At 45.2% G+C, this 12,155-nt stretch overlaps 1 protein-coding gene across 6 annotated transcripts in view; it reads left to right on the forward strand.

Moving 5' to 3' along the window:
- Pcid2 (PCI domain containing 2) overlaps window positions 1-11,761 on the forward strand; it is a 28,345-nt gene extending 16,584 nt beyond the window's left edge. For all 6 annotated transcript variants that reach the window (XM_074042943.1, XM_074042944.1, XM_074042946.1 and 3 more), the window contains 8 exons: window positions 2,105-2,208; window positions 5,388-5,463; window positions 6,345-6,486; window positions 9,110-9,210; window positions 10,101-10,174; window positions 10,270-10,395; window positions 10,706-10,829; window positions 11,284-11,761. In XM_074042943.1, the coding sequence (XP_073899044.1) occupies window positions 2,105-2,208; window positions 5,388-5,463; window positions 6,345-6,486; window positions 9,110-9,210; window positions 10,101-10,174; window positions 10,270-10,395; window positions 10,706-10,829; window positions 11,284-11,373 (837 nt within the window). In that variant the 3' untranslated portion in view covers window positions 11,374-11,761. The remainder of the gene's footprint in view (window positions 1-2,104; window positions 2,209-5,387; window positions 5,464-6,344; window positions 6,487-9,109; window positions 9,211-10,100; window positions 10,175-10,269; window positions 10,396-10,705; window positions 10,830-11,283) is intronic.
- The last annotated feature ends 394 nt before the right edge of the window (window positions 11,762-12,155 follow it).

The raw sequence follows: 12,155 nt of genomic DNA on the forward strand, positions 1-12,155 counted from the left end.
TGATCTGCCTCCTGAGTAGCTAGGATTTCAGGCGTGAGCAACTGGCGCCTAGCTACATCTCAAGCTCTTAATGCTCAGTTTTAACAGAACCCTTCTGAAGACTTGCTCCTTCTGCACACACACCATTGCACCATCATGTTCACGTTGAGGTGTTTGAAGACAGACGTCAACAGAAAGGGGAGACTATTTCAATAGCCTTTTCAGATCATTGCAGGGAGCTCTTTTTGACACTACACCAAAACTCAAGTATCAGGGTTGGTTTTTTGTTTTTTGTTTTGTTTTTGAGATAGGGTCTCACTATACAGCCAGGTTGTCTTTGAACTCACTAGGAATCCCAGGCTGGCCTCAAACTTGGAATCCTGCCTTAGCCTCTCGAGTGCTGGGATTGCGGGTGTGCAGTTTTCTAAAGGTTAGTTACAATGTGGCTCTGAAACAGAGCTATGAAATTTTTCTATGATTGCATTAAAATCCAGTGGTCTGTCTTCAAACAGCTCATTACCCATGCATGATTTTATAGTGCATCATTGTTCTGTCTCACTCAATTCAGGTTGCTGTCTCAGTATGCCAAGGACTGGGAAAGTTATAAACAGCAGATACTAATTTCTCACAGTTCCAGAGACCAAGATCAAGGTGCCAGCACTTTGGGTGTCTAGTAAGGCACACTGTTGGGTCTATAGACAGCGTCTTCTTGGTGTGTCTGTATGTTTGATGGGGCAGGGAACTCTGGGGTCTCTTATAAGCACACCCTCAAAACCTAATTGCCTCTCAGAGGCCCTACCTATTACCATCACACTGGGTGTTAGAATTTCAACACATGAATTTGGGAGGCACAAATGTTTAGACCCCATTTGGAAAGTTTCAGCTCACTAAGATAATACAACAGTTCCAAATGTTGACCCCTCACTGTGTAAATAAAACCCTGTGCTTGTTAGTATACCTCATCAGAAAAGTGTTGAAGTAAAGCTGCCAAGCTCACAGTGGTCAATAGACATTTTCCAAAATTCTAGATGTTTTTTGTTTTGTTTTGTTTTGTTTTACATTTTAACAGGTTCCATCATTACTGTACTTTGATCATATTCACCTCAAAATTGTAGGGTTTTTTTTTTATTGAAAGCACAAATACTGCCAGCAACAAATACCATCAATTCTTTGCCTGGAAGTGACAGATCTATCTCATTCGCTAAAAGTATGGTCTCCAACACGCACCCTGGGTGCTGTGTTTGCCAGTGTTTCCAGGAGAAACAACAGGACAGCCTGCAGCTCCAGCTGCTCTGCTGGGATGCCTTCCCTCAGAAAGAGGCATCAGGCGGTGTGTTCCTGAAGTACTTTTTTTTTGGGGGGGGGGGTCAGTACTGGGGTTTGAACTTAGGGCCTACACCTTGAGCCACTCTACCAGCCCTTTTGTGTGTTGTGGTTATTTTGAAATAGGGTCTCATGAAGTGTTTGCCTGGGCTGCCTTTGAACCACAATGCTGAACTCTGCCTTCTGAGTAGGTAGCATTACAGATGTGAACCACTGGCACCTGGCCTGAAGTGTTTTTTACACCTCCATTTCATCACAGAGAAAGCTTAAATGTAAAAAATAATGTTTGCTGTGCCATCAAGGATGCTTCTGCAGAGCCAGTGTGCCTGGCTTGTGGACTGGTGCTGAGTTCACAGCCACACTGGTGCAGCCTGGTGTTTCAGGAGGATACCATGCCCACTGGCCTGGTGCTCACACCTCCAGTGTGTGTCAGGACACTAAATAGCCTTCAGCATGGGACTGTCTGCAAAATGGCAGGAGGAGAAAACAGGCAGGTTCATGCTTTAACACAGGCCCTCCTAAGAACGAGGGAAGAGCCGCGCTTCACCATGACTAACGTCTCTAGAAGCTTTTGTTCGGGTGTTCACTGCTGTCTGAAGGAGAGAAGGCACCAGTTGCTCTGTACTGTGAGCAAAGCAGGGGAAAGCTGGGGACCAACACCTTAACTTGAGGCAGACTTGGCGTGTAGATGACTGTTTAAAAACCATGGTGCACACTAGATGGTGTCTCTAAAACCTTTTGGGACTTGGACTCAACTGTTCCCATTTCTGTTTTGAAAATAAATGTTTTTGTATTCTGCTAGGCAGATCAGCAGTTGGTAAAGAAAGGAAAGAGCAAAGTCGGGGACATGCTGGAAAAAGCTGCTGAGTTGCTGATGAGCTGCTTCCGCGTCTGTGCCAGTGACACGTGAGTGAAGGTCTTGAGAACCTTGCTGTGCCTGCCCCATGATGGATATAACTGTTCTTTGTGTTGTAAAAGAAATGAGAGAAAGGCACGTTTTAACACTTACCGAGCACTCAGTTTCTGGCATGTGCCTGCTGTGCAAGTCAGTTCCTCTGGGGCCAGGCCTCTGGGTTTGGGGCTCTCCCTGCAGTCCGCTGTAGCACAGGTCTACTGCCAATGAACTCCATGCTCCTCTTTGCTTGTCTTCATTTTTTAAGACACTTGTGCCAAGTGGAAACTTGTGGATGGGCCATTTTTCCCTGGCAGCCCTTTACAGTGTCCCTGGCTTGATTCCTTGGTTGCAACAGCCAGCCATCACCCTCACTGTCACTCTCACCATTGTTTCCCTGTCTTCAGTTGGCTTTTTTCCTCACCAGCCACTTCCATAACTGCTCAGCTCTGTCCAGTTGGTTTTCTGTTCCCCTGATTACAGTTTAGGGAGCTTCTTACTCTTCTAAGTTGATGGTTTTTATCAGTTTTTTTTTTTAATTTAACATTTTATTGTTTTTCAATCTTGTCCTTCATTTGGAGTAATTTGTATTGACCTGCTTGCAAGGTGAATGGTCTTAGCTGCTTTTTTTTGTTTATTTTTTAATTCTGGACTTCCGTTTGATCTCACTTGAGAATTTTCATCTTTCTTCTAGAGCTCCATTTCTTCACCAGTCACAGTTTATTTGTGACTTTGAAGAAATTGTATGCTTTTTTTTTTTTTTTTTTGAATAAGACCTCTCTGTGCTGCCCATTTGGTCCCCACAGGATTGAGATCTCACTGTGGACTCCACAGTGGGCAAGGCTTTCCTAGCTCCCACCCACACCCATCACCTTCAGCATGTGCAGTTTTGGATGGTGATTTGAAGTGTGCAGAGTGCATGAGGCCTCTGTGTCTCTCACCGTCATACCGTGAATGTTTATGGAATGGACACTGAAATTTGTATGAGTCTATTCTTCCTTACTTGATGTGGCCTCAGATGTGATGCCAACAGCACAGCAATGAAGGAAAATGATAGATAAATTGGGTTTCAACAGAACAATCAAAGTGAAGTTGTTTTATTGGACGGTATGTCTGATAAGGGTTTGTATGTAGAATATATAGAGAACTGGACAATATGTAAGACAAACCAACTTAAAAGTAGAACGGGGCACTGGTGGCTTGCCCCTGTCATCCCACTACACAGGAGGATGAGATCAGAAGGATTGTGATTTGAGGCCAGCCTGAGCAAAAAAGTTCATGGCACCACCTCTCAACCAGTAGCTGGGTGTGGTGGTGCACACCTGTCATCCCGGCTCCACAACAAGCTGAGATTGAGGTGAACATGGTTCCCGGTCAGCCCACAAGACACCTTCTCAATAGAAGAAGCTGGTATGGTGCACACCTGTCATCACAGCCATGGTGGGAAGCATAAAATAGGAAGATGATGGTCTGGGCTGACCTGGGCGAAAGTGAGACCCCGTGTCCTAAATACTCAGAGCCAAAGGGATGGAGGCGTGACTCGAGCAAGTGCAAGGTCCTGAATGCAAACCCTAGTACCAAAATAAAAAAAAAAAATGGACAGAGATTTGAAAAATGTTCTGGAGGGATACACACATGACCAGTAAGCACACGGAAAAGTGCTCAACACATTAAAGAATTGCAAGTCAGAACTACAGTGTGCTGCCACTTCACACCTGGTATAGTGGCTGCATCAAAAAGACAAGACACTTCAGGCAAGGAGAGGAGTCTGGGGCCCTGTATACTGCCAGTGGGCCCTAAGATGTTGTATCTGGCTATTCCTACAGAGAGTTAGGCCTGAGGTTCCATGTGATCCAGCAATTCCACTCCCCGGTTTGTGCCCAGAAGACAAACCTCAGGGGACACTTTGGTCCCCTGGTCTTTGCCTTTGATGTCTCATAAAGAGGCCCTTGTCCCTGGTGCCTGACTGGCGGGACGTTACATGAATGAAGCATTTTTGTACTTACAAAGTACTTGCCGATGCATTTCTTTCTGTTTTTTGCCATGGCCCTTTGGAGTTGTGTTACTCTTTGTCACCGTTTGCACAATGGTCGTAGTTCTAGTTATAGTGATGGTAATCATAAAAAAGAGCTGGTTATTGCAGCTAGCTAGGCAGCTAGCATGAGACAGGCTTTGGTAACCTAAAACTGAATTCTTGTTTACATTAAGTGCTTCCCTGTGGGCACATTTTGGCCTGGAGGACCAGTTCTGCTCCTGAGCTTGTGAGCAGCCTGCATGCTTTCTGTCCTGGGCACTTCCATCATGCTTCCTTGGCATTATGCTCTGGGTTTCGTGTTCCCAGGCAGCCTGCAATTGGGCCTCTCTGAACCCCTGTCCACAGGCTTGTGCCTGGCTGGGAACCACTTACGGAGAAAGTACACAGCCATCTCAACTGCATTTTTTTCATGAAAAGTTTCAAACATTCAGTGAAGTTGGGAGAATTTTAGAGAAATTACCTGTAACTCCACCACTTCTATGAACATTTTATCTTTTCTTCTTTTGTAAAAAAATGTATTTCGGAGTTACAAATGCTGTATGCTTTCCATATCCTCCAGCTTCTTTGTCTTTGTGGTGAATGTACATCCACAAAACCACACAGAATGTACAACACACAAAACCTGCCTGTAACCAGTCCAGGCTCATTAGGGCTCAGACCTCATTGTGGTCCTTCAGACAATGCCTGGCCCCCCATGTCCTAGTGTGTCCCTCTTGGTGAACTGTGCCCCAGTGACCTTGTGCATGGGAAGTCCTGCAGGTATGTGCTCATGCCTCCTGTAGCTCCTGCTTTGAGAGTCCTCTTTTTGTGTCCACAGGTGCATTTTGTTGAAATGATGACAGAACATGCTTGACTCTCACAAACCCTTCCTAACAAATGGCTTTTACCCACACTGCTGAAACCAGGCATTTCCCACTGATGTGCCAGAGGGAGCACCAAGTGTTTAAATGAGATTAGAATTCCTGGGTTGCTCTTTTTATTTTTTTAATTTCACCTATTAGGTGAGACATCGTGTTTTCATAATGTTATTTTATTTGGTAAATAGGACAGATTTGTGAGACTTTAACTAGAGGTACTCATTTTTAGGCAGTTCATTTTGTTTGTGATGCATAAAATTCTCATTTCTTCTGTAACTGTGAAAACATTACTCTCCCATAGTCGTGCTGGCATAGAGGACTCTAAGAAGTGGGGGATGCTGTTTCTGGTGAATCAGTTGTTCAAAATCTACTTTAAGGTATGCTTCTGCCTGAGACTCCCTACAAACTTGCCCTCTGTCTCCCCAGGTCAGTTATTACTATTCAATTACTGTTGTCATTGAACCTCCCTGGCATGTCTTAGGAAATGACCCAGTCACATTTATAACCCTGAGAGCTGACATTCTTTGAATGCCTCCCATGTTCAAAGTTCTAAATGTCTCACAAATGTATGATACAAGAAAGACTTGAGTTGACTGCAGCTAGTCCAGGGAGAAGGTCCTGCACACTGAGTGACCAGCTCTCTGGGGGCGGAGGCCCTGCACTGAATGATCAGGTCCTGTGGTGTGATTTGGCTCTCAGTGCAGGGACCCTATTGTGGTGCCTTCCATTCTTTGTTTCATATCAACCCTGTGAAAGTGGCAAGGTGTGAAGAAGAAAAATAGATGAACTAAGAGCTCTCTTTTCCTATCAGAGTCAAGCTGGGAAGGGCAGCCATCAGCCTTCAGTGGCTGGGACCACTCCCTTCTGCTCCAAGGGGACGTCTGGCCTGTCCCCACCAGCCTGGCTTAAGTGCAGGCTGCTGCTGTCAGTGCTCCAGCTCTCCGCAGGACAATGCTCCTTGGAAGGCTTCTTAGGGCTTCCTTGAGTGCATGTGGTCTTCGCTTTATGTTTTATTATTAAATAATCTTTTGTTTTTTTGGCTGTGCTATGGCTTGAACTCAGCCTCATGCTTGCTAGGCAGGCACTCTACCACTTGATCCACTCTGCCAGCTGTTTTATTATTGAATAATTTTGACAACAGAGATGATTTGTTACTCCCATTTTAACGGCACACACCTAGAAGTTTGTGTCTGTTCTTCCATCTGCCTGTTTTGTCGTTGATGTTTTAACTATTTTAATGGATTGCTACTCATTGCAGATCAACAAACTTCACTTGTGTAAACCCCTGATCAGAGCCATTGACAGCTCCAATCTGAAAGATGACTACAGCACTGCACAGAGAGTCACGTATAAGTACTATGTTGGACGCAAGGCCATGTTTGACAGTGACTTCAAGCAGGGTGTGTTGCAACTGCTGTGCTAAAGTTTTAGATGAGCTGCACGTTCCAGACAGACTGAGTCACATGTAGTGTGGATGCTAATGCTGATTAAATAAGGGAAGATTGCACTGGGGGGTCCCTGAAGCACTGTCAGTCACCATTGACATTGAATGTCCTTTCTGAGGTGCAAAGCCTAGCTGTCTCCAAATAGAAGAGCGACTGTTTTCTCTCTTTGTTTTCAACCCCATCATGTGTCTGGTTGTGCTGACACAGGAAATGAAGCTAAGGATGACACTTGGCTCAGCTGCTGCCTCACCATCTCAAATCCCGGGAAGTTCCTTGGGCCTGGTTCTGTGGTTGGTGTTTGTGGCTTTTATTTTAAAACCACGTGTGATGGCATTGATCCTCCCCAGTGCTGGGTTCCGGCACATCGCTTTCTTCACATTAGATCACACGAAGCCAGTCTTTCTCCTTTTAAACACTTAGACTAGCCGACATGGGTTCCTTATGAACTCTTCCATCGTATTCACAGTAACTCCTAAGATTGATGCTTCAGTGACCTATTGGTCACACTTCCAAGGCCACACAGCAGCACTTCAGGCCAGACGGGGTGAGTAGTGGCCGTCCCCCTCTGCTGATAGGGCCAAGGCCTCTTAGCAAAAAGCACAGCTCTCATGTGAGGACTTGACTTTTCACCTTGCGGCTTATTGACGTTACTTTCCATTTTTTTTCACATTTCTTCCCCAGTACTGGGTTTGAGCTCAGGGCCTTGCACTTGCCAGGCAGGTGCTCAACCACTTGAGCCACACCTCCGGCCCTCACAACATTTTTAATAGAAGTCAGGCTTTTGAAGAAGGGCTTTCTTTCCTTGATTTTTTGCCATCTCCCTCTCTGATTTTTTTTTTTTTTTAAAGAGTAGGAGCTTTCAAATTTTTGACTGTATCGATGTGGTGTCCCTGGGAGTTTATTGAGTAGACGTTTTGAATACGTACCATAGCCAGAGATGACTTACTAATGTTGATGCTCGATGGTCATCGCTTCTAAAGCCTTTAGAGCTAAGGAGTTCCTTCAAGAGCATCTCATTCAACTCTCCTTTTACTGTAAAAGAAACCACATGTCCTGGAGACTGATGGTTCAGACAGTGGAGCTACTCCATGCACCTAAAAAGCCAGCCCTGGCCCTCGGGGCTTTGAGTACCAAAACTTAGGGCTGCAGACAGGGATGGTTTTCAGTCTTTCCTGGGATCTTGCATTATTTATGTAAAGAAAGTACTTGGAATGTCCCAGTTATTCACTTCATTAGACTCAGATTAATTTCAGAGACTCATGCCTCTCTAAATGTACATTTTCTCCTTTTTGGTGGTACTAGGGTTTGAACTCAGGGACTTTTTCTTGCTAGGCATGCACTCTACCACTTGAGCTATACAACAGCAACCCCCTCCCCCAATACTTCTGACTCCAAGCAAAATAAGAGTTTCGGTGCAAAAAGTCTCAGGCTCCTTTGATGACAGCAGAAAGTCTCACCACGCTGTAGCTGTGGAATGTGTTTTCTGTGTCCAAGGGATTTGGGACTCAGTCATCTTGGGCAGTAGCAAAGGCCAGGTTGGAAAGCTACACTGTGAGGGCTGGTGGAACATGCAGTCTTTCAGCTTTGTCTTTGTCCTTGGTTATTCCTCTGCAGGGGCTCCTGGTGGGAGCTCTGCCTCCTGTGCGAGGTTAGAGGTTTTCTTTGTCAAATGTGACCATGCAGGGTAGGAGCTGGCAGTGGTTCTCAGTGCAGATTTCCTCAGCTGTTGGCCTCAGATCCTGATCCAGGGCCTGTGGCTTCTGGACACAGGGTCTGCCTAAGATGGGCCACTGTGGTCATAGCATCTCAGCTCCTTTACATTTAGGAAGTAGCAGCACTGTCCAAGAAAGACATTTGTGGTATATGAGTGCGTCTATCTGATGAGTCTTGTGTTTCCCCAGCTCTTGAAGCAAGTTCAGCTCGGCTTGGCTTCTCTCATCCAGGGAGATAGTGGAGTCACTGTTCATCAACCCCTGGCTGTCCTCTGTGCCTTCAGCCTCCACACTTCATTGAAAAGCCCCTGCCCAGGTCTTTCTTAGTCTTAAGTTCAAGCAGATTACATGAAATAGAACCCCTTTTAAAGTTGTACACAGGATCGAATAAATGCTTTACACGTTAGTAGGATATTTTTTAAGTGAAAAGATGTATAGTGAATTGCATTTTGAGCAGGAAGGTGGTGTATCTCCCAGTTATTTTATTCTGTTTATCTGATTAAGATGTGCTATGAAGCAATATCTTTTATATGTCTTTATGATTTCCAGTTTGAAGTGCTAATCACAGTGGCTTGGCAGGTGACCTTAGGCAAATCAGAATCTCAGCAGAAGTTCATTTCTGCAGTTTCCTCTTAAGTAGGCTGTCCCAGGCAGCTCTTGTTGGGTTTGGAGCTGTGGGTTTTACTTCAGAAACGTTACTGCTGACAGAAAACAAGTTGGGCTGCTGTTTTTAAAACTGTAAAGGGAAGTAACATTGCCTTCTTTATAGGATTATGATGGAATAGGGGCCGGGGGTCGGGGAGGGGGTTGTGCACTGCAGGGGGCTGGGCCCAGCTTGTCTGATGTATGAGGCCTGCTCTCTGCAGCCGAGGAATACCTGTCGTTTGCCTTTGAGCACTGCCACCGTTCAAGCCAGAAGAACAAGAGAATGATTCTGATATATTTGCTTCCGGTAAAGATGCTGTTGGTGAGTGTTGCTATCCATTTTTGTAGCTCCTGGCACTCTCAGAAGTGGCTGGGCTTTTTAAGACAGAGCAAATGGTGTGTGGACTGTGTTCTGAGCCTCTGCAAGGGCTGAGTGATGTTACTGCACCACCAGAGCTTCCAGGGCCTCCCAGAGGAGCTTTGCCTGGATTTGTTTCTCTTGAAAGTAAATGTTAGAGTTTGTTTTCCCTGAAGTGTAAAAGTTTACACATTCCCTAAAAGCCTAAATTCATAGCAGTGGATTAACCAAGAAAGAAAAATGTCATTCCAGCCTTTTCATATGTATCCTGTTTAGTCACTAAAATTCGTGTTTGATACTTGAACAGAAAAGCCACTTAACTGGTACATGAGTTGGTGGAAACAACTTCAAAGTGGCAGTTTTCTTTTCTCCCATCTAAAACTAATAAATAAATGAATAAAAAGAAAGTGGCACCCACATGTGGCTGAAACCTAAACAGTCTGGAATAACTTATAATGGAAAAGCAGCATTGTGGCACTTGCTCCTCAACACTCCCAGCCCTACCGAAGAGGGGAGTTTACATGTTCTAGCTGATTCTTCTGGGAGATATTTCTTACTCCCCAGTCCTATGCTTGTGCTGGTATTTCTTCAGTCATCATCAACCACCCCCCCCACCCCCATTGCAAAAATGCTAAGGGACATGGGAATGTCTAGATCAAGGTCACATCCATGGCCTGACAAGACCATACAGTACCCAGACTTCCTGATTTTTAGATTGGAGCTGTTTTTCCCTAGAATACTATGATGTATTAAACCCTCACTTAGCTACTTAAAGTCTAAGAGATGTGGCTTGCTATTTTTAAGCTTAATTCCTGATGAGAATCTTACTGACAACAGCTTTCTTTCTGTCGTAGGGCCACATGCCAACCATTGAGCTTTTGAGAAAGTACCACCTCATGCAGTTTGCTGAAGTGACCAAAGCTGTCAGGTAGGTTTCGTCCTTTTCCACTGGAATGAAGGGCTGACGCTTGCACACCCGCAGTGTGAGAAACTGTGTTGATATGCTGTCTCCCCCTTGCCCAGTGAGGGCAACCTGCTGCTGCTCAACGAGGCGCTGGCGAAGCATGAGACCTTCTTCATCCGCTGCGGCATCTTCCTCATCCTCGAGAAGCTGAAGATCATTACCTACCGGAGCCTCTTCAAGAGAGTGTGAGTGAGGGGACACAAAGTGCAAGAGCACAACACAGCGGGAGGCACCTCTGAGGGCCTGTGTGGTGACAGCACCTCAGATATTCATGAGCCACTCAGTAGATATTTTAATTCTATTTGTGTTAGTGGCTTTTTAAAATAGAAAGGTAAAAATATTTTAATAGTTCTTATTTTTGGAGTGTATTTGAGGGTGTGTCTAATTAGTGGAAACTATTTCTTTTGAACACTGGCTCATTAAAAAATGTCATTTCCTAGTGACCCAGGGCCTCTTTTTGGCCCTTGAAGTAACGACAGTGACTTCCTCTTCCAGGTATTTGCTACTCAGAACACACCAGTTGTCTCTGGATGCCTTCCTGGTTGCCTTGAAATTCATGCATGTGGAAGACGTGGACATTGATGAAGTGCAGTGTATTCTGGCCAACTTGATATACATGGTACGTGAGTCCTCGTCTTTGTTAAAGCAACTACCATGGCCGCTTGAGCCTATCTGTTAGCCTTTTTCTTTTCCTGGTTTTTTGAGACAGGATCTTGCTGTGTATCCCAGACTAGCCTGGAACTCGCTATGTAAACCCAGACTGGCCTTAAACTCCTGATCCTCCTTCCTCAGCTTCTTGGGTGCTAAGGTTACAGTTGTGTGCCACCATGCCTGGCTTTGTGAAGATATTTGCTAATAGAGCTGATTTTATCCTAGAAATACCATTCACAGGGCCTTTGGGGTGACAAAGGGCAGGTATAGTATGGACTGTCCAGTAGATCTCCACGTTACCTGCCATACGTGTTTCTTCATGGTCACCTGTGAGGTGAATTGCACTGTGATTGGATACGAATGTCATTGTCTGCTGTGACTCAGACTGGAAGTGTAAACCAATTCCCTTTTCTCTCCTCAAGGGTCACATCAAAGGTTACATATCCCATCAGCATCAGAAGCTGGTCGTCAGTAAGCAGAATCCGTTCCCTCCACTATCTACGGTCTGCTGACACCCAGGCCTGTGCCCACCATGCTCTACAGCCCCAGTCCTCTGGTGCATCCTCAGGGCTGCTGAGGCTGAGTTTGCCAGCACACCGAGTGTCTTGGTATCTCCTCCATCGTCCGTAACCACTGTCACCTTGCCAGCTCATGGAGACTGGGAATCCTTTTTCAGGAGGTATAAACCGCACTGCTGGCCACAGCGTTCATGGACTCCTGGGACAGAGGCGGCTGCACTTTGTGCTCACATTCTGCTCAGGAAGGTGATCCTTGTAACTTTTGTAGCTCTTTTCTTTTAAAAAGGTCTTCTGAGTTTATAATAATGACATACTGTTTGTTATATCTTCCAGAATAGGTCTATTTTCATATATTAAATCTGAATGTTTCATGTGTTCAAAATGCTTGCTTAACTTCAGGGCTTTTTTGGTTGTTGTTTTCGGGTTTGAACTAGGGTTTGAACTTGGGGCATTCTGCAGGCACTCTACCACTCAAGTCACACCCCAGCCCTGTTCGCTTTAGTCATTTTTCAGATAGTATCTTGTGCTTTTTGCCTAGGCCAGACTCATACCATGATCCTCCTAGCTCCATCTCCCAAGTTGCTGGGATTATAGATATCAGCCACCATGCCTGGTCCAAAGCTGCTTTTTCAAAGCAGACTTTAGTCTGATGTAAATTTGTTAGATCTTATATAGCAGGCTGATAGAGTGCTCAGGCTATATAACAGACTACCACAGGTTGAGCAGCTGAAACAATAGAAACTCATTGCCTCAGTTGTGGAGGCTGGAGGCCTGAA

Source organism: Castor canadensis, chromosome 10 (assembly GCF_047511655.1).
Source record: "Castor canadensis chromosome 10, mCasCan1.hap1v2, whole genome shotgun sequence".
Classification (NCBI taxonomy): domain Eukaryota; kingdom Metazoa; phylum Chordata; class Mammalia; order Rodentia; family Castoridae; genus Castor; species Castor canadensis.